This window comes from Suricata suricatta, chromosome 13 (assembly GCF_006229205.1).
Source record: "Suricata suricatta isolate VVHF042 chromosome 13, meerkat_22Aug2017_6uvM2_HiC, whole genome shotgun sequence".
Classification (NCBI taxonomy): Eukaryota; Metazoa; Chordata; class Mammalia; order Carnivora; family Herpestidae; genus Suricata; species Suricata suricatta.
In genome coordinates this window covers 42,217,295-42,242,243 of record NC_043712.1, presented here as the reverse complement: position 1 = coordinate 42,242,243, position 24,949 = coordinate 42,217,295, and the positions used below count along the sequence as shown (strand labels likewise).

Genomic DNA, 24,949 nt, shown 5'->3' with positions numbered 1-24,949 from the left:
CAGCCTCCCCAGGACTCATTTTCCCAGCTTGCACGATTCCTTTTCTGCAGCCTCCTGCTGCCCAGACAGGGAGGCCTGGCTTCCATCAGAATACTCTCCCCTCCCCTCTAAGTGCTTTGAAAGCAAGCTCTCAGAGTTCACTACAAGTACAGAGAGGTGGAAGAGAATTGAATGGGCAAGGACACTTGATTTTTCTTGCAGAACCCCATGCTTGTGTAGGCAAGATGGAATTTGCAAGCACACACTGGATTATCCCAGGTGCCAAATTCAGCAGAGGGCATCCAAGTTTGCCAAAAGCGAAGGCAGAGTGAGTGCTACATGCTCCCCTAAAAACAGACGCAGACATTCCGGGGCAAGGACTGCAGAAAGCCTCCAAGGCTTAATTTCTTACCCCTCTGCAGTGGAGTTGGGGGCCCCTTGATGCAGCCCTAAGACAGTGCTGCTTCCATGTTTTCCCTCCATCCTAGATCCAGTGCTAAGCCCTTGATACCATCCATACAGATTATGTTCTACAAAAGGAGAACTTTCATTAACTGATACAGTACCAATGTGCAAGCATCCCCAAAGGGTATGTGGTTATCTCCTAGGGAAAAGGCAATGCCAGTAAGAGTGAACCATTTCACCTGCTAGACAGTTCCCATGTGACCAACATCAAACATTCCTTCAGAATGACCAGCTTGAAGAGAAATGTCTGTGCAGACAAGCATAATCTTTTCATGGCCAGCCATCTCTCTGCCCCAGTTACTCTAACAGTGCCTTAATGTCAATCCAGCTGGCCATGTCTTTGCAGTAAGTAGATGCGTAAAAGTTGCCACCAAAATCTCAGATTCCTAACTAACTTGAGACATGGATTGAATCCATTTTTTTTGGCTCTTCTCCCCCAACCCTTAAGTCAAATGCATAAAAGGAATGAACAGAACAATAAAGATTCTGTTCATATTTTCTGCCTTGTCTTTGATCTAATTGGAATCTACGTTTCAATGTTGGGTGGGAAATGAATGCTATTGGAATTTCAGTCTACTTGTCCAAACTTATTTCCCATCATGTCCTTCAGAAACCCTACCAAGGTTGCCCTAGCCACTCTTATTCTTTGCTTCAGTCCTTGTTCCTCTCCCTCCTGGGTAGGTTCTCCTATAGGCTCTCCAACTCAGCCCACCTGGTGCCACCTGGCCTATTAAGTTGGTTAGGATATCTGTGGTCCTGGCTATAGAACCTGAGCTAAGCCACCATTTCTGGCTCCACTGAGTGGTGTCCCAACCTACCTCCTCCATCCCCAGCTTAGTCCAGTATAGTAACTCCCAGAGCACACTTGAGGCACGGTCCCTCTTCTAATAGCAGCCACTGCAAACTGAGTGTTTGGTCTATATCTTTATTACATGCTCTTCGTGCATCCAGTAGCTAGTTACTGAGAAGCTGCCATGGAGTAGGCACTGTGAAAGGGGATATAAAGGTAAAAAAAATAATGTCTTTGTAGTCAAGAAGCTAAGGATCCAGTAAGTTTGTGCTTCTCACACTTTGACATGCATATCGGTCATCTAGGGATGTTGTTAAAACAAAGATTCTATTCCAGCAATCTGACCCTGGGTGGGGTCCAAGATTCTGCATTTTTTTACAATTTCCCATGCAATCCTGTTGTAAAGCATACTCAGAGTTAAAGTAGTAGGAAAGTGGATGGGCAGGTAGGAGGGATGCACACATGAGCACCTCTAACTTGGTCAACTATTATCACAGCTAAGACCCAGAGGATGAGCAAGAGTTGACCAGAAGAAGATGAGTTTGGTCTGTGTGGAACAAAAGAGTGTTGGCAGAGGCAAAAGGTAAAATAAAGTAAAAATGTTGAATTTCTGTCACTCAAGTTCTCAAAGCCTGAACAGCAGGATATATTTGAAGATAATGCATTGATGACTCATTGGTGAGGGAGATGGCAATCTATCAAAGGTGACAGCATTAGGGTGTATCTAAAACATAAGATGGTGGTGCCAGGGCTCCCAACTCTGCAGATATTCCTGTGTTCCAAGACTGGCACAAATGCAGCACCCAAGAGAACCATGTACGCTGGGACAATGGGTGTCTCAGTGGTAATCAGTGTAGATAAAGGATTGACTAAGCTGGCTTTGGCACTGAGTCAAATCCAAGAAGCTTTGCCAAACACTAGAGAGGGATAGAAAGCCTCAACAATGCCTGGGGCTGAGTTTCCCATCATATGGTAGAAAAAAGACTACATTCAGATAGAAGTTAAATTAAGGAAAATAAACGTGATGTTCCATTCACACTCAAGTTTGTGTTCTTGATTTGTTCATACTTCAGAAGCTTAAAGAATTCAAACTGATTTGATTTGCAGGTGACACTCACAGGAAGACAGTTTGGCTTTGGATCCACACTATGGATGCCAGAGCACCAAGAGAAAGCACCTTTGAGAGCTTCTCACCAACTCTAGGAACACGTTGTTACCCTCACTTCAATGAACATGTCTTGGTTGAGTTTAGGACTTCAGAATAATGTTTTAAGATGAACCACTTGGAAAGCCCAAAGAGATACAGCAGTCAACATACCAATGAACTGCATAGCCCCACGATGAAATGTGTGATCTTTGGATATACCCCTATAGAAGGAGATGGTGTATGCAGAATGAGTTATCATGTCTCAGCAGACGTCAGCTGAAACCTGATCATGGGGGGCGGGGGGAGTATTTCTCCTAAAAATATTCTCATCTCATTCAGAACAATTTCTCAGAGATTAGAAAACAGGAGAAAAATCTGTCTTAGAACCATTAAAATGAGCAAAGGAAAAATTCTTGGGAGCTAAACAGGATTTGTGTTCTTAGTTTGCTATGGCAGTTGGTTAACAGCATAAAGAGGAGGCTGGGCCAGACACTAGAGAGTTAGGAACCTGGGAAAAGCAGTACACAGAAGGATGCTGGGGCTGATACATGGATGGGAAGCTTGGGCCAGCCCATCCATGGTGGAAGGTTACCCAGTTTGAGGGTGACAGTTCAAGGTCATGAGTCTGAAGTTTCACGATGTCAAGTTTCAAGGTTACTGTTCAAGGAATAAGCACTGTCACCAGGTATAAGCACCATAACACCTCTAATGGTTACTATGAGAGTAGGTATCAGGGACAAGTAAGAATGTGTTAAGGCTTAAGAATCTAAGATAGTATTAGCTGTAAGTAAGCTCAGTGTTTATAGCTCAGAAGTGAGTGCAACAAAGCTCTCTGGGACACTTTGCCACAGGAGAGCTCCCTGATGGATCCCATGGGTGTCAGCTGCTTTGTAGTAGCTTCCCAGAGTACTTCCTTAAACTATGCTGCCTGATCAACCCTGCTGAATCTAAGAAGACACTACTACTCTCCGACCAGGTACTTTCACCGTCCACCTCTCTGGCCAGACACACCTTCTCGGGGTAAGTGGGGAAGGTTGGAGAAGTTGCTGAGACCATCGAGGCTGGTGCTTGAGTCTCCAACCTCTCCCTTTTTAAGCAGCCTCTCTCAGGTCTGTGACTCCTTCCTGACTTTGAATAAGAAGGAAGGTGGGCCCCCGGGGAAAACTGTTAAGTGACAGATGTTTATGAAGCAATGGTTTCCAAACTGTGTTCCTTGAAGCATGGAATTGGGTTCCATTTTATGAGTGAGGGAGGTACTTGGCCTTAAGTGGGGTGGGGGCCCTCAGCCTTTCATCCACCACCGCAGCCAATGCAGATCCAATTTTACTCATTTTGTTTCAGGTTCTATATCTTTTTTGTTGGTTTGAAAAACATAAAGAAAGGTTTAAAACTGGTAAGATGGTGTGTCTGTATTAATAACATCATACCATATTTTTTTACAGTTAAAACAACTTAAGAGTTGAGACCAAAAGCAGAGTGTGGCCAGGTGGAATTCAAAGGAGACAGGAAATTCCTAAAAGAGGTCATCATAAAACACAAAAGCTCATTGGGCCAAATATTAAGTGAGGGTTTCTGTGGTCATTGTTTTTTAAGTATTTTCTGTGAAGAGAGGCACAATAAGGCTTGGGTCTTACCATCATGTTAACCTTCTGAACCCTCCCCTTCGGAACATTAACCATATGGCTTCTGTTCCACATTTGGTTAAGCTGCCATCCTGCCTGCCAGGAAAAAAAATTCCCAGTCAAGGATCAGATTTCACCTGAGACTCTTAAGCCCCAAGAATTTGGCCACTGCTAATTTAGCCATTCCTTAAACAGGTTCCTCCACTTGTAAATCACTGGGATTTTGTGCATAGCTAGAAAAACTGAACTTCTGCAACTGGGGGAAAGTTCACCTTTTTTTTAAAAGAGAGAAACTTCCATTAAAAAAGTTTTCTACCCTTGAAAGGACATTTTGTATATTCCCAAAGGAGGAGATGTTAGATCACCCCAGAACTAAAAAAATAAACAAACAAATCCCAAGAATCACAACCAATGAATCAAAAGTTAAACAAACAACAGTATTTTCCTCGCTTAGCTGGAGATGTGTGGTTTTATTTTAGTTGTTAAACCCAACTCCTGATCTGCTTTCCAACTGGCCTAGGAAGTTAATAACCACATTTGAAAGGAGATCCAGGAAAGAAAATGGAGCTAGGGAAGGTGACTGAGGAATCTTCTTAGCTGTCCGTTCCCCAATCTTCACAGAATTCAGAGGGCACCAAATCTCATAAAGATGAGAGCCTCAAGCACTTTCCAGAAAGACAAGACTTCCCTTGGGAAGAAGAGCTTGACCTGGGGTGACAACAGGAGCTAGCTACTCTGGAGAGAACATGAGAACTTGGATGTAAATCTTCCCTGCAAACCGAAGTACAGCACAGATGACTGACAGCCACACAGCTCCTTTTCCCTCATCTTCTCTCGCTTCCCTTTCTAATCTGCCTTTAAAGTGTAGGGTTGGGGTGACTGGGGAGGTGTGAAGCTGGGAATCTGGTTATTCTCAAATGCAAGATTCTTGAGGCGGCCCCAGGGGAAGAAAAGAACATTTTTTTCCCCAAATGACAGCAAGCAGTCTTAAGTAAAGTTCTTTGTTCAGAAAAGGTCATAAAGTCATGCTTTTCCCATTGAAAACTGTACACAACCCATCAACATGAGGCACAAACACAGCCCAATGTACCAAGAGATAAATAAATATGCTATAAATTCCCCCAAACTCTCTGGAGTACCAGGCTGATGTATCACACACAGATTAGATGAGCTGAGGTTTTGGGCATCATAGCACAGGGCAGTTTCATGCAGAGCTAAAAAAAAAATACTTTTTAGGGCTTGAAAGAACTGAGCACCAGCCTGGAAATTTAAAAAAAAAATGGTAACATTAGAAACAATTCAATATCCGCTAGGTAATGCTCTTTACAAAAGCAAAAGACATCAGGCAAGCAGCTACCATTTTCAGGAAAATAACTCAGGGATGTGCCAAGCTAAGAGAGAAACTAATTGAAAAGAGGAAGGCAGACTATTATTATTAAAATTGCCACAGAAAAGAGCAGTAGATTCCTAGTTTGACTCTTTACCATTTCTATAAAACTTATTTTGTGAACACCCAGCCAGATAGGAGCTCTCTTTCTTTGCTCTTCTATAAGACATCTTTCTTTCTGTAAACTGAATTTCTTTCCCTGGGTAGTAGAAATAGCAGTAATCATAGGATTACTGCCATTTGAGGGATGAGAATAACCCATATACTAAAAAGTTCTATTTTGTGTGCTCGTATTGGTCAAGCTTTTATGTTTCACTGTTTTGCACTTTGAGATGGGAACTACTTTTTGCTGTTCTTTCTGTGCCCTGCAATGCCTCACCCACTGCCCAGCACATGGCCGGCACTCCTCCAGTAAGTCTCTTTTGAACTGAGTGGAATCCCAGCCAGGGCTGCATGCCCCTGACCCTTGTCATGCCCGCAGAGCGGGTTCTGTCATGGACAATCCTTTTCCGTAACATAATGGTAGCAGACCCTGGAAGTCTTCTAGTTTCATCTCTTCCTATCCAAAACTAGTGTTGGGGAAAATGCAGAGTTCCCAACTTGTACATAAGGGTGGGTCCCATTCTAAGCCTTGCATTAACTACCATCTTCCTCTGCTTCTTTGATTCTACACCCTCTTGTGCAGGGAAAGGGGGTATCAAAGTAAGGTGTCAAGATGAGGTGAAGTGGGAAGAGGAGAAAAAAAGCTGTTTTTCAATGTTTACTAGAAACACAAAAATATTTCCCAATTACACTAACTACTTAATTCATCTGGGAAACAGAGAATGATGCTAAAAAAAAAAATCAGTCCAGATACATCCTCCTCTCTTCTTTGAGAATACATTTATCTTTAAGAAAAATCAAGATTTTCCTTCTAGGAAATTTTTTTCTAAATCAGATTTACTGATATTCAACTAGGCCCCCTCCCCCATATTTTAAATCAAATTGTTCCAGTCCCTAGCTCCCCTCTTTTTTGGCTCCAAAAACATTTCCACACATATTTGTCCCATGCCACAGCTCTTATCTTCACCCACTTTGAGCAGCAAGATGATTCTAAACTAGGAGGTGTCTATAAATTAAGCCACAGAGGGGTGAAATCCATGGCAGATGTTGAGGGGAAATGGGGGTACCCAGCCTCACTGTCACAGAAATCAGACATGCAAAAAGTCTCTGAAATGAAACAGACTCCTGTCTCCTGCCTTAAAGAGAGGTATTGCTCTCGCTTCTTCATACGGCCAAGGATACGGAAAATGAGCCTGCAGAGCCCCATCTCCTCCCTTCCAGTTAATCAAATCTGAAAAAATTCCTGGAAGCAAAAGAATGGAGGGAGGCTGTGCTGTGAATCATCAAGGTCTTTAGAATCCCTGTGATTTATAGATGAGAATGAAGCCTTTGCCATGCATGTGGAAGGTGCATGGGCTTCTTAATTTATGGTGTAAAAATTGCAGGCTATGGCAGTAAGCCTGCTAGGCTATGAAATCACTGCCAAGGGTGACCTCTCATGAAGCCTGTGGAGGAGGGCAAGCAGCCTTTTCTCTGCAGGTCAGAATTCTCAGCTTACCCAAGGCGCTTTGGATTGAACAAAAGAAAACCATTTGAGTGAGCACAGTGAATGCAGGCAATTTGGTGGAAGGGAATGAAGGTGGGAGAAGCAGTCCAGCATCATGAGGGGAGAAACAGAACTGGGAAGTGAAGACCCACATTATTCCTTCCGCCTCTCTGGAGATGCATGGCAGCTCATGTCTCTCCCTCCTCCCCCAAAGACAGACATCTCTGCTTTGGAATGGGGAATCAGCTGGTGAGGCTCTGTTAGGCAGGGATGTGGATCGGAACCCCTTCAGGAGAACAGGGCTACCTTCTAAGTGTTTTAGCCCCCGCCCTCCCTCCCACCCCCCCAGACTGCTGCCTGCCCCTCTCACTCTGTTGACTTGTGATACGCTGGTCTTTCTGTGTTCATCTTAACCTTTCAACAAGCCACTCTTCACAGCACTCCCTGCCTCTGCTCTGGTGACACCACGCCCCTGGTTTTCCTTACTCTGATGTCTCCCACCCCTTTACCAGCATACCCTGACTCCTCCCCACCTTGCTAACTGTGGGGTCCCTCAGGGCTCTGTCCTAGGCCTTTTTCCTTATACTTTAAACTCCCTCCTTAAGTGAAGCCATACCTATGGTTTCAATCCCCTTTGCATGGCCCACCTCTCCTCTGAGTCCCAGACCTGTACCTCCACTAGCCTGGTACATATTCTTACTAGAATGTCTCAGAGGCACATCAAAATCAACTCATCCAAACTTCCAGTCCCCAAAACTCCTCTTCCAAGATTCTCAATCTCACTAAATGACTCTACTCTGTGCTCAAGGCAAAAACCTCAACGTTTCCCTTTACTCCTGTTCCCTGTGCTATACCCAGATATCCCACCACTGATTCTCCCGGTTAAATCTCTTCAATCCACCAAATTCTCTCCATACTTGAGTTTCAGCTCGCATTGTTTCTTATCTGAACCACTGCAATGGGCTCCCCGGCTGGTCTCCGTGCACGCCCTTCCCTCTTCCTGGTTTGTGGCAGGGGCAATCCTTGTTACATTCACGTCTCACCGTTCCCATATCCGCTTTCAGAGGCTCCCTAAGACTGCAGAATAAAGCTCAAGAGTTCTCAGGACCTCTGTGTTCACGTGCATGGCCTCCAAGGCCCTGCCACCCCTGTGAACTCATCCTGTGTCACTTCTGCCTCCCTCACTATGCAGCAGTCATATCTGCCTCCTTTTAGTCCTTTAGAGATGCTACACTTTTCTCACCTGAGAGCCTCCACACATGTGGCTCTTTCCTTCTGCCCAGACCACCCCCTCCCCTCCTCTTTCACCCTTGCTGAATCCCACTCGCCATCCAGTCTCACCTTAAATATCACTTCTGAGCTCCCCTTGTTGTAGACTTCGTGTCTGTGTATCTATGTGTGCATTTGTATTTTGTATATTTGTACATATTTGTGTATTTTGTATATTAGGAAGAAAATATAAAGGTATATGTTGACTTTAGTCCTCTTTGTGAGTTTCAAGCCCTTGCTAACAGCAATGGGACAACTGTCCTATTTTATTGGACACTAGTCAGTTAAGGGGCCATGGCTCTCTTATCAGATTTGTTTATTTATATGAAATCCATTTGCCTACTAACCATTGATGACTATGATCCATTTGATAGGGGGAAAACCAGTAGTCATTTCTGATAGAAACCTCCCTTCAACCATTACAATGTGCATAACATTGTCACCAGATCCCTTCCTTCTGAAATTCAGTGATGCATCCTACATTTGTCACACTCATTATTTATGAGCAGTGAGCTATGCAGTAGAGTGAGAAACATCCTTAGGGAAACATCTGCCTAACTGTCTTCTATCTGAAACTGCTTATTCTCCAAGGAAAAAAGGTTGTAGTTTTTTTGTTTTTGTTTTTTTTTAAAACATGTCATTTAAAGTAATGTACTGAGGTATTTTTAGTCTGGAGCCTTTTTCTTAAAGCATAGGATAATGACTTTGCTAAAGCCCACCAAAAACAAAAACACACTAGAAGCTATGGAAGAACAGAAATCACATTGCTACTTCCTAAATTAAGGAGACAGACTGCTGGAGTAGATGAATGAAGTGTCTTGATAAGGCCCTCCCATGCAGTATGTCAGAGGCATTTTTCCTTTTCTCATTTCACTGCAATACCATTAAGACATTGTGACGCACGCCAATTTACCTGTTGGATGCCACATTCACAGGCAGCTGTAGCCACAACTGCATAAACAGTTGAAAGCACTGAGAATTCTTGTAAAGAAGGGGCTGCACCATCTCTTAGCCACTCAGCCTCTTACCACATTTCACCTTGGGCAGAGGAGCAGAGTTTTAATCTTAGAAAAAGCCTGAGCAGGGGGTGCTTGGGTGGCTCAGTTGGCTAAACATCTGACTTTGGCTCAGGTCATGATCTCCTGATTCGTGAGTTCAAGCCCTGCGTCGGGCTCTATGCTGACAGCTCAGAGCCTGGAGCCTGCTTTAGATTCTGTGTCTCCCTCTTTCTGCTCCTCCACTCCCCTGCTCGCTCTCTCTCTCACACACACCCACCTACCCACCCCCACACTCACTCTCTCTCTCTCTCTCTGTCAAAAGTAAATAAATGTTAAAAAAAATTTGAAAAGAAAAAGCCTGGGCAGTATCAGCTAGAGGGAAGCTCTGATTCAGAGCCCCATTCCTGCCCAGCCTGGGAGCCCTCACTTGCTCCCTGCTCAAAGTGCAGTGCCCAGCCTGAAGTTATGGCTGGCTTCAGAGGTTCTGCTAACTTAGTGGTAAAAGGTCCTCTTCAGCAGCAGGAGGTTTAGGACCCCTGACAGACCCGTGAGGATGAGGCAGGTGCTTGGGGCAAATTTAGCAGGAGGCAGCCCATGGAGCTGCAGCAGATGGCAGAGCCCTGTGGCACAGGAACCAGGGGCTGCCATCAAGCAGCATGGACCCTGTGATCAGCCTGGACCAGAAGTGACTCCAATATGGGCACAACTGGGCAGACAAGGTGAGATGCCAGTCTGTGACTGGGGTACCAGATAAAACTCCAGGCAAGAATTCACTTCCTGGTCTTGAAATTTGGGGGTGTGGGGTCAGCCTGATAGACAAAAATAGGAGAGTCCAGCCAGCCACTGAAACCTGGAAAACAGTTGGAGCCTCTGGTGGGTGAAATGCTCCGACTGTGGGCTGTCAGGGGTGTGGAGGAGCTTCCGAGAGGTAGGCATGGGCAAACCAGTCTTTGTATCCCACTGATGAATACAGTACTTGGAATATGTAGGTGTTTAATAAATAGCTGCTGAATTCAGAACCCTGAACCTGGTTCTGAAATCTAGATTTTTCAAGAAACCTGTCTTTATAGATCAATTATGGGTAATTTAAAAGGTTCACTTTGATAACATCCCTTTTTCAAATGGTCTTGGAAAGGGCTACACTATTATATCTGAAAAACTTGAGCCCTGCTTTTGGCCGTATTTCTCACGAGCTGACAGAGGGCCCCCATGGGCCTCGCTCAAAGGCCAGCTGCTGGAGAGCACCGCAGGGAGGCTGGAGAGCTGCAGGAGGTGAAATGTACACCTGTGACACCTGAAATAACATTGGGGCCAATCAGCACCGTGAGCCATCACAGACTGATAAAGGCAGCCAGACTCCATGGCTATTTTAAGAGTCAACATGTTTTAAGTCTACAACAATTTCATGGGCCCAAAGGGTCAACTGTGTGAGGGGGTGACTGAGAAACCAAGGCTGAAAAGTCCACCTCTGCAGGAAATTCAGAAACCTGTTTCTGACCTTGCCTGCTGAGGGGCTTAGGGCTTCCAGGGTCTTTAGTTCTGGGAGCCTCAACCATTAATAGGTATGTGCAGCTTCTTCTGTGGGAGAAAGACACAGCAACTATTTTGTAGATATACTGTATCAACAATATTTTCAGTCGGTTAAGCCTCCGACTTCGGCTCAGGTCAGATCTCACGTTCGTGGGTTCGAGCCCCGCGCCAGGCTCTGTGCTGACAGCTAGCTCAGAGCCTGGAGCCTGCTTCCGGTTCTGTGTCTCCTTCTCTCTCTGCCCCTCCCCCTCTATGCTCTGTCTCTCTCTGTATCAAAAATAAATAAAACATTAAAAAAAAAAAAAGGAACCACGTTGATATTTATCAAGCATTTTCTACATGCCTAGCTATGTAATATCCTAAGACCTCAGAGCAGCAACCTTATGACCCAGGTCCTACAGCATTACAACAGAGCAAATATGGTAACAAACCAAGGAGCAAAAAAGAGAAGGCAGAGGGAGCCAGAGGGGCAGTGCATGTGAGATTGAAAACTGAAGACTGTATTATATTGGTCTGCTCAGGGATGCAGTGTGAAACTGAGACTAAAGTAGCAAGTTGGAATGCCCTCATATCGTTTTATTTTTTTCCTCTTCTTCTTAACCAGTGAGATTTTTAATCTTACACACACACACACACACACACACACACACACACACACAATCAACCCTCACCACACACATGAAAATCACTGAACCATCTGTTTCACCTTATTAATTAATGGGAAGTTTGCCCCACTGGCATCAATCTTCCAAGATGCAGCAGACTGTATGTCAAAGTCCCAGTATTCAAGGCACAGTGAGAAAGTATCAAAGCCATGACTTGAAATATCTTATTTCATTCATGTGGGATTTCTTCTGCAAAGGCCTCCTGCTTTGGCATTAGAGAGAAGCCAAATATTTTTTTGCATCTTCAAATTATCCTTTCATTTTTTTCCTCTCTCACTCAGTCTTTGAATATGTTTGTATCTGTGAGTTTATGCAAAGGCATGCACGCACATGCCTCGCATGTGCATGTCGCAGAGGTCCCTGACAGAGTGAAAAAACACAGTGGAGTCAAGAAGAACTGCTACAGGCCTTTATAGGCTGTGTGACCTGTGCTTCTCTGTGACTGTCTCCTTATTTGGAAAAAAGGTAAAAAAACATCTTTCTAAAAAAGGATATTAAACCTAAGTGAACTTTGTAAAGCACTTAACCTACACAGTAGATGATCAGTAAATGGTACACATTATTATGGCAGCTGCATAAAACAAAGCTAGATATGATATAATCTGCTCAGAAAGGCAGATGTGAGATGTGCCCCTGACAAAGCAATAAAACACATCTCATTTGGTCTAAGATGTTTTTTTAATCTTTTTAAATGTGTTTTATTTATTTTTGAGAGACAGAGAGACAGCACGAGCAGGGAAGGGTCAGAGAGAGGGGGAGACAGAATCCGAAGCAGGTTCCAGGCTCTGAGCTAGCTGTCAGCACAGAGTGCAACGTGGGGCTCAAACCCACAAACCGTGAGATCATGACCTGAGCCGAAGCCGGATGCTTAACCGACTGAGCCACCCAGGAGCCCCTGGCCTAAGATAATTTATAAAGTTTATTTGTTATTTATCTGTTTCCTCCAAGAGCCAATCACTTGCCTATTTGTTCTCAGATCCATTCCCCACCCTTTGCAACATACTTTGCCCAGGCTCCTTTACCAAAGACAAGGGGAAGCATTGGTGGGAGAGTAGAGGATAGTAGAAGCCCAGGGGCTTTTCCTTGCCCTCTCTCCTTTGGACTCATCTTTTATTTTTTATTAAAAATTTTAAAGTGTTATTTACTTTAATAGAGAAAGTATGTAAGCAGGGGAGAGGCAGAGAGAGAAGGAGAAAGAATCCCAAGTCGGCTCCACACTGTCACACTGTCAGGGCAGAGCCCAACGACCTGGAGCTAGAAGATCCCAGGAACTTTGAGATCATGACCTGAGCCAAAATCAAGAGCCAGATGCTTAACCAAGTGACCCACCCAGGTGCCCCTGCACTCATCTACTCATCTTCTTGGCTCCAGTGTTTGTGGAACAGGTCTTTGCTCTGTGCTCCCAACTCCTGCAAAGCAGCCAGGCTCCCTCCCCTCCCTTTGTCCAATCCAAAGGGCATAGGGGCTGCACCTTTGGTTATTACCTGCTTGCTTCACCATCACTGCTTGACTTTCTAGCTCTCCCCATACTTTGGGGAGAGAGAGAGTCATCTCAAGTGCCTCATTTCAAAACAGGGATAATAACAATGGTCAACCAAACCCTCTCCGAGGTCTAGAAAAAAATATATGAAAAGAACTTAGCACAATGTTGGGCCCAGAATAGGTAATACACGTTCATTAATATTACTATGACTGTATTTTAAACTTTAGGATTACTGCCCTACGTTTAAAATGAAATCTATTAGTTTCAGCTGTTGCTCAAGTTTTGATTACTGAGATTCTAATGTATGTAAAAATTATTTTTTTCCAAGATAACTATTGTAATTATCATCAACAACTTTTCTCAATTTTACTTCAGTTAGAAATGTAGAGAGAATGCCACAGGAGAAATTCTCCTCTGTAATAAGGCATTAGAAAGAAGCTCTAATAAATAACAAGCCTTTCCTTTTTATATCACTATGAAAAGGAAATAAAGCTCACTTAACTCTCTACTGGGAACTCACTAAGAGCTTCATGTGTGTTATGACACTTAATTCTCATAACCTTACAAAGTGGATATTATCATCACCACCTCCCATTTTCCAGATGAGGAAACAGGCTCAGAGAGGTTCAGGGCTTGCCAAGTCACACAGCCCATAAAGACAGGAACAGATTTGAATGTGGACTGATGATCATACATTAACTCTACACTATTTTTGGGAAACAAAAAGCCATCAGACACATCCCACGTGTTTTGACAGTGTCCGCCCACAGATACTTTCTCGGTACATATCATTTAACGTATTTGCTCACAGTTCTCTTCCAAGACCCGGGAAGACAGACTCCCTTAGCTATAGGCTTTTTCTTCCCTACTCTGGAATGGCAAAATAGGAATGGTTTATATTTGATGAGAGGCCATACCAGGCAAATCCCCCATATTCAACAACTGCCTTCCCTCTGCTCCTTGAAGGATTCCTGATGGGACTCCTTGGCTGGGCCCAGCAACCCAGTTGACGCTGAATGAGGTCATCCACAAGTAATGCGTGGTGGTCCCCAGATGTTGAGGCTCCACTGGGCTGCCATGCCCAGCATTAGGGCTCCTGCACTTCAGCCTCTCTTTGCTGGCAGTTTCCTGGGTGATATGACTCAGGGGGTGGGAGACAAGACAAACACTCTACAGTTGGCTAGAGCTTCCCTCTCAAATCATCCATGCTCTCCACTCTTGAGATCCTGGGCTGAATGACACAGAAACACTGAAAGCCTATTGCTTCTTTTGAAGAACGGTTCTTCCTTTTCCTGTGAGAAAACTAACAATTCAGTTTGTCTCTCCACAAACACTTTAACTTCTAGAGGCATGCACTCAGAATCAATTAGACATATCACTAAAGAGGTATTCACACAGTAAAGAGATTCTTTGACAACCTTTCTTTAAATATTGAACTTTCTCTGAGAAATGAAAAAATTAGCCAAGTGACAAAAAATTCAATTCCTTCATATTTTTTTAGGGATACATCTGTTTTGCAATATGAACTGTATGGCATGGGCCACTTGGTCTACACTTGCGTAGTAGTAATTAGTTCTCCAAGTGTCTACTTAGTGCAGTGTTGTGCGGAATGCTATATCCTGTAATAGAAACCGGAAGGTGGAATCAGCTAGGTGCGGGCCACCTACGCTACATGTGTGAATGACTTCTGAAGTTCTGTGGACCTGTTCCTGGTTCTGGCTGTCCAGGCCAAGCAAACTTAATCTCATCCCATGAAAGTTTACCTTTTTTTCTACTGGTTCCATGAGATGTAGCAAAAGAGGAAGGCAAGATGGATGATCAACTCCATAGTCAAATGCTTGACATAATGCTTGATTTAAAAAAATTTTTTTAAATGCTTGTTCATTTTTGAGAGACAGAGACAGAGTGTGGGCAGGGGACAGGTAAAGGGAGACAAAGAATGTGAAGCAGGCTCCAGGTTCTGAGCTGTCAGCAAGGGCCCTACATGGGGCTCAAACCCACGAACTGCATGACCTGAGCCGAAGTTGGACACTTGACCAACTGAGGCACCCAGGTGCCCCTATAATGCTTGATTTTTATCCTAGGTTCTTTTTTACCTCAGTTTACCTGACGAGTCTATGTCATCACACTGATACTGTGTGATACTAAGGGAACTAACATTTAAAGCACATCCAGCACTAAGCGAAGTGTTTGAAATGTAGCATGTTACTTAATACCTTCAACAATCCCAGGAAGTAGGTACTGTTACATGCATTTTATAGATGAAGAAACAAGATTAGAGAGACTGAAAATTTGCTAGTAAAAGTTGATAACTGAAATTTAAAGTCACGTCTGACAGACACTAATGCTTTTGTTGCTTTTTACCCCTCCCCCAGTTCGCACTTCGAACTGGCTCATTTTCCCAGAGCATCCATCTTACTAGAAGACTTGATGGAAAAAATGATTACGTGAAGGAAAACATGGATAGAATTATCACTTAGACTCTGCATTTAGCATGAGTTTTTAAAGATAAAATGACAGAAAGGTCCAGTCTCCAGAAGTCTTCCAGACAACACACACCCCTAGACCTGTAAGTTATTTTAAAGGAAAATCTAGTGAATCATTCTCCACACATGGGGATCTGGGGCCGGCCAATCGTTTGATCTCCCTTCAAAATGACATTATTTCAGAACCTATTCCCTATCTAAAGGGAGGCAGAGCACTGGTCAGGAGGGTAGAGCGGGAAGGCCTCTGGTGTCCACACTGCTGATGCCCCTGCTCAGATGTGCTCTCTTTATTAGTCAGCTGGGAATTCCAGTATGTGTTTAGGGGTCATCCTCACTTCAAGGGGCTTGTACAACTGTTCCTTCCAACTCTGTACTCTGTTCTGGGCAAGAGTTCTGGTTAAGCCACTTCGGTCCATCTCATGGCACTTCCAGATATATTTCCACATCCCTTACAGCATGGCTCTGAGCGGGCCTGCTTCTCCGTGCGGCACTGACCTCCACAGTGCAGCCTTTGTTGGCTAAGGAAGAATGCCATGTCTACAGTCACCAGCCCATTTACAGCTGCAGATGTCCCACTCCCACCTTAGTACAGCTTTTGTTTTTCATCTCTGTTTTCCACTGAATATCACATATCCCTTTTCCCTTCCCAGCTGATGCTGAGATGTAACAACCTGTCACCTGAGATATGGCCCATTAAAATTACATAGCACAGGTAATGGAGAATTCAGTGCAGTTTGGGATAGCAGGTAATTAGCCTTAACTTACAGGGCAGTCTTCAGGCCCTCTGAGCTACTTGCTTCCCTTCGTCTCTGCTTCTTAGCACATGGAGGCACTCACCATTTTTTGGAGGTTATCTTTTGCGGTTTTTGAGTGGGGGGTGGTTATTTAACACTGTCCTCATTAACTGAGCCACCAAGCCACTGTAGTGTTGGGTTAACAAGGCAGGGAATTGTGACCATCCACAATGGACCATCAATTCTCCAGTAGCCAGTGGGGGTAGGGAAGAGTGGATTCAGCTGTGTCTGCATGTTTTCCATGAATATGCAACTGAACAAACTTGGGTAGCATCAGAATTTAGAGGAGGCAAGTTCTTAAAAAGAGCAGAACCTTGGAGTTCCCATTAGTAAGGACCCTGTATAATTTGTATCAGATGCAGGGCCCTGTCTCTTTACTATGACTCTTGGGTTTGTCTTAGGACTTTTCCCAGAGATGTGATGTGATGTAATCAGCAGGGGGAAATCAAGAGTGGTGTTGATTCTGGGATATGAATATCACAGGCACAAGATGTTGCCAATTCTTAGAAAGTCAAACAGTTTCTCGGATCCCAAAGGCAAATCATGTTTCTAGAGCCATAGGAAAACTTGCTAGTTCACAAGTCTATCTGGTGAATGGGGGCTCCATTCTTGGCACTAAGCTCCCTTTCCTCTTGAGAGATCAAATCCAGGTAACCTTGCCCAACGCTGATTTTCATGAGTAGCTGATCCCAGATGTGACTGAGAGGCTATCTCCCCTCTTCTCCAGCTAACCTGTGCTCAACTTCTGCTAAGGCTAGCTGGTTTAACACTGCACATGGGCAGGTATAGTGAAAACCATGTGAGAAGACACAACCAAATTGCTTTTTCCCTAAATAGTTAGGTGTTCATCCCCCAAACCAGGATTTGATAGAGCTCCTTAAAAAACACTGAAATTTCCCAAAGTCTTTGGAGATGAAAACCTGTAATATATACAACCCCATCATAGAGCGATTCAGCAATAGACTGCTAATTGTTAAAAACCTTGTTGAGTCTTTCACAAACCATTTTATTTTTCTAGAGATACTGTTCAGAAACTGCCTAGTGGTCTCCAGGATTTTTGGTTGTTAGTTATGCAGAAATGTATGCAGAGAGAGAAAAGCAATGAACACATTTGTTTTTCAGCACCTCTTAGGGGTGATTAGGGCTCTGGGCTCCGTGTTTTTACTCACACTGCCTCATTTAATCCTTACAACAGCCCCGTGAGATCAAATTACAATCATCAGTTTACAAACAGAAATGTAAGCGCAGAAGTTATGTGTTTCCCAATGTCACATAAGACTTTGTAATGGCAGAGCTACTTGAATAAATTCTCTGTCCACAAGTCCAGCGCTAGTTCTACCACACCATAAATACATTGTGTTGATGTACAGTCTGTCTTTCCAGTTATACAGATTTATATCAAAACAAAAAAAATGAGGGAGACATACAATAAAGAATAAAAAAGTTAAATTTGAAGGCTAATTATAAACTCAGTTCCCCAACACCTCATGTCTGAAAAGTTCTCCCCATGGACATTTTTATAGTCTCATGTTTCCTGCCACAATATTTTGAAAGAGGATGAAACTCAGCTGTAGCCTCATGAGAAGGGTTGCCAAAGGGCTGTGACTATTCCCACAGTACACTTGACCACTGAGCATACTACTCATTTCAGAAAAACGTACAGAGCAAGTAGACCTTCTGGACATTATGGAAACAGCTCAAGGACATGAACTCTGATTTCCTCTCTTAGTGCCTAAAATAGAGCTTGCTTCTGAGCAGGTGCTTGACAAACATTTATTGAATGAATGAATGGCAGTAATAGGTCATTGTGGGCCCACAAAGCACATGAGGCTAAGTCATCCCTTTCCCAGTCTTGGAATGGAACACGGAAACACTTACAGTGATCCGACACACACGTAAGGCATTTCAGAGGTGACTTTTAAAATAGGAGCAAATTAAAACAAAATAAGACCAAAACTAAAAATCACTTCCTTAAAAGTTATAACAAAATCGAGGTTTCTAAAATTTTCTTCATCCTAAACAACTTCCTAAAACCACTGATTGTGAAATCTTTAGCCACGTGAAGGAAACTTTGTAAAATATAACACATGCTATGAATGGGGGTAGGAAACAAGGACATAAATTTTTGTCTACTCTTGAACCCAAACTCTGACTTCCTCCTTTTTCCCCTTCCCCTTCTTGTTTTTTTTAAAATAGGCTCCACACCCAGTGCAGAGCCCAAAGCAGGGCTTGAACTCATGACCCTGAAAACAAGACCTGAACTGAGATCAAGAGTTGGACCCTTAACAGACTGAGCCACATAGCCACCCTCCAAATTCTCACTTCTAAATGACTTATTAGCTGTACTGCCTTGGGAAAGCCCCTTAGTATATTTAAATGTCAGCATCCTCAGTGGTAAAATGGAATATTTAATTAACTGAGTTATTGCAAGAATTAAAGATTAACAGTGGCACTTAGCAGGCTCCATAGATGTGAGTACTCCCCCCTCGCCTTTCTCCCTTTCCTTCCCTGTCACCCATCTAATCTAAACCATAAAGGTAGGTGAGATCTTGTAATTAATTTTTAAATGTTCTCATTCCTCTTATTCAGAGACTTTTAAAAACACGAGTTGGAGGAGCTCTAACTTTTCCACTCACTTTTTCCTTAGTGTCAGAACTAAGATATTACATCCTATTATATAACAAGAACAGAGAAGCTGGGGGCTAGAACATAAAACTTATTGTAATGAGACAGGCAATAGAATAAAAAAGGCAGCTGTGGCTATTTTTCTGTTGTTATCTCTAAAAGTGGTTGAGGAGATACAATGGAAGAGGAGGAGGTGGCCTGTGCTTCTGAAGTTACTGCTGTCTTAGGATCTTTAACAGGGACATCTGTTGACTTTTTAACAAAGGAAGCTAAAGGGGATCAAGGGGGGGCGGTGAAGGAGATCTGGTTCACAAAGAAGCCACATCTGTTTGGTATTCTCCCAACTGAGAAAGCTCCACTTCGAAACAGTATGGGTATCCTAGTTAAACGAGGATCCAGCAACAGATGAAAGCTTTTCTTTCCCCCATGTTTCAATGTAGAGATCAACAGCTGTTTATATCCTTTAATACCTAACTGAGGGTGAAGCCTTCACATCTGTCAGTATTTTCCGGTCCTATTTCCTTGGATCACAGTGGGGAAGAGGTGAAGTTTGAACCCCTCCCAATTCCCAGGCAAGAATACAGAAATATGCCTGGGATTCAAAGCTGTAATGCTAAGCAGAACTCCCCATTTCTCATCCACCCAGGGTCTGCTGTTTGCAGAGAATTCTTCTTTTACTTTATCCTGATAGACATCTTGATCATTTCCATGATAATGACTCATGGCAGCACAAAGATCAAAAAGAAGGAAAGTGGGCTGGAATCAGGGGGAGGAAGAAGAGGAGGAAATGAATTTGAACAGAGAAAGTGGCTCCTAAAGATAATTTTTTTTTTCAAAAGATAGCAAAACTGAAAATGAACTGAGGGCTGAAGGGGGAGGGGGAAGGGGGAAGGGGGGGTGAAGGCCATGGAGGAGGGCACTTGTGGGGAAGAGCACTGGGTGTTATATGGACACCAACTTGACAATAAACTATTAAAAAAAGATAGCAATAATATTATGCAAGGGCAAATAACAGAGGTGAGCAGGATGCTGATGAAGACCTTCAGGGTAATGGTGGATGGTGGTGGTTTTTACCGACCCCTAACATTTCACCTTGGAAAAATTAGAGATAATTAAACTCTGTGAAGGCAAGGTGCAGGATATATGGAGGATGGTGATAAAGGGATTCAGAAGCTTCTGTGTAACTTCTGATCTCCAGCACTACAGACATGTTCGATTTTTGTATAGATTATCTTTACTCCATCCTTCCATCCATCTATCCATCCATCCATCCCTTCCACAGCTTATAAGGCACCAAGACTGGACTTTGGGCTGGAATATTCAAGTGAATAAAACATATTCCATAACTTTAAGGAGCTTACATTCTAATGGGTGAAAACCTTCACAGAGGCATGAGAATTCACTAGTTAGAGAAGAGAGGGGATGCCAGAAGGAGAAAACAAGATGGATAAAACTAGAGAGGTAAAAAATAGACTGTTTCTGGGGGGGAATGAAAAGCATTCTGGGTAAACAGAGGAGTGGTGGGTGCTTACTAGAAGTGCAGCTTCGTAGGTCCTATCTAAGATATTCTAATTTAGTTGTTAAGGGAGAAGGGCAAAGAATATGCATTTTGAACAGAAGGCCCAAAGAATTCTGATACAAATGTTTGACCACTCTAACTAATATAAACATTTCTCAAAAGATGCTAAACATGTTCCATAAAAAAAAAATACACATTCAATTTAGGAAATACTACATACTAAAGTATTCCTTTCTTGGAGAATTACAATGCACATTAGGATATTAAAAGTCCTACAGTAAAGAAATTGGTTTCACTTGGCAGTTCCCAAACTTATTTTCCATGGGCAAAAAAAGAAAAAAAGAAAATCATGGTGTGCCTATTAAGATCTCTCAGGACGCCAGTTTACTATGAGCAACAGAGGACTCTGATGAGGTGAGCGTGGTCCAAAGCCCACTGAATGGTTAACAAAATGTCTGGAAAAAGACAGCAAAGTCTATTACTCTAGGGGATATGGCGGCATCTGCTGATTTCCTCCAAGGAAAGTCTAAAACCATCTATGAAGTCCTAGTTTCCAACCAGACTGCCAGAAGTTTCCTTACTCTCAAGTAACACACCAGGGTTCCGTGATGTTATTTCTGGTCACCAACTCTATGTGGTAACCACAGCTGCCAGGGACAGCAGAAGTGCCCAGAGTTCAAAGCATCAAGGAGTAGAAACAGGAGAGGAAAGACAAAGAGGAGGTATCATTGCCCAAATTTATTTATCTTTATTGCTATCACATGTTCTGCACAGAGAACTGGCAGTTGGAAAAATTCCTCCTAGCAAAAAAAGAAGCTTCTGCCAGTCAATGAAAGTACAAAAAACATGAACCTAAGAAATTTCCACCCCTTCCAAGGTGCCTATTATACGGTCAGGGGAGTTTCTGAACCCTGCCTCCTTCCTCCCGTGCTGGTGAGCCAAGGGAATTTGCACTACCACGCACACCACCTCCTTCCCTAGCAAGGGACAGCAACTGAGCAAGAGCATAGGAGAGTCAAGGCAATACAGTGATTCTGAGAAAACTGGTGTGTGTGCTGAATATTTCAAGATGTACGTATCACCCTAATCAATTTATACACTTCTACCTGCTCCCAGTATTAGCTTAATTACTTCCATACATCCCACCTCAACTTCCTATATGCCACACGGGGACACATACATCCCATCTAAAGGTGATCTCAACAATGTGCTCCCAATGCTTCTTTTATATCCTAACCATCTCAGAGCTTTTTAACACTACTGTCTAATAGCACAAGTATTTTTTTTCAATCATTCCACTAATATTTCCTGAGTGCTTACAAAGTTCCAGGGCACTGTGCTAGACATGGGAGACAAGAGTGGAAGTAGGAGATTGCTCATTCCTATTGAATCTGACGCCTAAAAAACCCTGATTTTTAAATTCAGCTTGTCAGTGCATGGCAAATTCAATTATCAGCAGCATAAAGAAATATAAAAGGGAGGTAAGGTTTGCTCCTTCCCCTTGAAGAGTTTTATAGCTCAGAGCACTATGCAAATGAAAGCATTTGCATTTCAAGTGTTCTAGTGGGTCTAGCAGCTACACAAGGGTTCAGAGTTAACAGTACAACCTGGAATTAATAACAAATGATCAGAAATGGAAAAACAGATGCCAGGATCTTTATTTCCCCAGGATGCCAGCCCCTGTTTGCTTGATCCCCAAACAAATCCATGCAATCTCACACTGGGATTCCTTAACGTGAGAGACGAATATCAATAAATGCACCAGAGTTAATGTGACTTTAACTAGGTAATTACCCAAAAAATCAAAATTCTACCTGGCTAACTGGGTAGGTTTGGAATGTAGTCCTAAGGAAACCAGCAAGATCAAATCTAACATGTCGGCAAGGCAATGTTCCCTAGCATGTGGTGTGTGTACCACAGAGGTCCACAAAATAAATGTAAGCAGTCCACAAATGATTATTTTTTAATTTCAAGGAGGTTCTTAGATATGAAAAAAGACACTGCAGGTATGATGGACGTTAGGGAAACATTGATACGGTGCCACCCAGCATTCAAGGACGGTCCTAGAAAAAGCCTCTGCAAACTTTGGGTGGCATGCACCAAAATCAGCAAGAGGCTGGTTATGGACTTACCCACACATGTTGGAAATATGTCCTCATTGTTGATCTGGACCTCGATCCAATCCATAAGGAGGTTCATGTACTGGGGAGCTGGCAGGGCAGTCGGCTTCTTGTACTTGAGGTCATCCTGCCACCGATACTCGTATTTGGGGCCCCCTGACATCACAGGGCAGGTCTGCTCGGTGCAGAACTCACAGATGGTGCCGTAGATGAGGTTGATCCTATTGAAGAAGTCCACCACGTGCACCGCCACCCAGTCGTTCTGGTCCTCCCCGCTGGGGAGCTGCACGGCTGCCTTCAGGTCCACGCCTGAGTTGAGGGATGCCTGAGCCCGTTTGTGGAGCTCAAACCTCTGTGTGCCAGGTTCAAATTTCCTCTTGGGCCGGAAGGTCTTGTCCTTGTTGAACACCTGCTTCAAGGCTATGGACATGGTCTTTTCCTTCTCTTCTTTTCTTTTGCAGGAAGCAAAAAGGCACGTAGAACTTTTCAGAGAGAGGTCACAACCCAGCAGGGTTTTCCACTGCCAGCCCTCTGGCCCCAGTCTTGCGGTCTAGCTTTTAATCTCTTTTAAGCGGCCCCTTCCATATTCCTCTTGAATAGTTTCCAAGAGAACCTCATGTTTCTTCCTAAAGGCTGAAGGGAAAAGAGTCTTATTAATACCCAGTTTGCATTTAAGAAATGGCAAATGCTTAGATCTGATTTTCACCTTGCTTCTGGCAGTACCTACTTCCATCCAAGTATAAGGATGTTGAGGGTACGGCCAAACCCCCAAGGATCTGTAATGATTATTTAAACCACATAGGTAACTCTTTTTCTTCATGGCCTTGGTCAAATCTCTGGCAACTCCTCCCCGCATGGCCATAGGTTAATGAACTCTCCAAGGTGTTAACATGAACATGATAGTCAATTCCTCATCCCCATGCCATATATGCTCCTTTTTAGAGCATCTGCCCTACTCTCCACTGCCTTTATTGAGTAAGCATGGAATCACTGCCCCAGCCTCCTAAATATAGCTGACTGCGTCAGGGGTGGCTATCACACCAAGCTGGCTAATATCTCACCTTGGAATTTGGGATCAGGATCCAGCTTTTGTGAGGCATTGTCCCTGATAAACAATGAAAACTGGACCTGGTTGAGCCCTATTTGGACCACATGCAGTGGAGTTAAGAAAGCCAGTCTGCAGAGAGGGAAGGGAAGAGAGAAGAATGAGGACTAAAGGAAAACAAGGAAGATGGGGGGAAGAGGAGTAGAAAGGAGAGGAGGAGGAAGAGAAGGAAAAAGTCACTGACACAGAGAAAAACAGAAACAGCAGCACATGTGGCTACAGGGAGAGAAAGACAAGAGAAAAGGAAAAACAGTGAGAAGGAGAGTGGCTTCTTGAGTTCCTGATAAGCTTCTTTCTAGGAATTGGTTCTAGTTATTTTTGAAGCCTAGTTGTGATGCCAGCACTTGAGATCGCATACGTTTTCCCTAAATTTGCTGAATAAATCCCTTGTTTTACTTCAACTAATTTGAGTGGCTTTTGTCTCTTTCCAAGAATCCTCAACTATGACAGCACTTATCACTCCCATAATTTCATCCTTTACATCTTTGGTATCACACTCTAGAATTCTGGCAGAGGTGTACAATAAAACTTTCTGTGATAATGCAAATGTTCTATATCTTTGTTTTCCAATATGGCACCCACTAGCCACATGTAGCTATTGAGCACTTGAAATGTGTCTAGTGTGACTGAGGCACTGTATTTTGTCATTTTATTGAATTTTAATAATTGAAATTCAAATAGTCACATGCAACTAGTGGCTATCATTTTTTTTTTCCACACATGCAAAAGCAAAGGACTTTATTACGAATTTAGGCCTGGCCAGCCTAAACTCGAGTTCACAGACCTCAACAACACACTGGATCCACGTGGAGCCATGGCTATGATTTTGGAAAGTGCAGCTTTAGTTTTCAGTGCTCTCTTCTTTATTATCTCATTTGACCCTTAGAAAATTCTGGTGTGATTAATAGTTGATGTATCATGGAAAACCCAGCAGACTCTACCAGAAGCCTTCTAGAACTGATCAATGAATTCAGTAAAGTTGCAGGGTACAAAGTCAATGTACAGAAATCAGTTGCATTCCTATACACCAAAAATGAAGCAGCCGAAAGATAAATCAATAAACTGATCCCATTCACAATTGCACGAAAAACCATAAAATACCTAGGAGTAAACCTAACCAAGGATGTAAAAGACCTATATGATGAAAACTATAGAAAACTTATGAAAGAGATTGAAGAAGACACTAAGAAATGGAAAAACATTCCCTGTTCATGGATCGGAAGAATAAACATTGTGAAAATGTCATTACTACCCAAAGCAATCTACACATTCAATGCAATCCCCATCAAAATTGCACCAACATTCTTCTCAAAGCTAGAACAAACGATCCTCAAATTCATATGGAACCACAAACAACCCCGAATAGCCGAAGTGATA

The 24,949-nt window shown here is 43.2% G+C and overlaps 1 protein-coding gene across 4 annotated transcripts in view; it reads right to left on the bottom strand.

Annotated features, from left to right (window-relative positions):
• Window positions 1–24,949, bottom strand: part of MOB3B (MOB kinase activator 3B) — a 188,845-nt gene that overhangs the window by 89,914 nt on the left and 73,982 nt on the right. For all 4 annotated transcript variants that reach the window (XM_029920886.1, XM_029920883.1, XM_029920885.1 and 1 more), the window contains exon 2: window positions 22,480–23,100. In XM_029920886.1, the coding sequence (XP_029776746.1) occupies window positions 22,480–22,897 (418 nt within the window). In that variant the 5' untranslated portion in view covers window positions 22,898–23,100. The remainder of the gene's footprint in view (window positions 1–22,479; window positions 23,101–24,949) is intronic.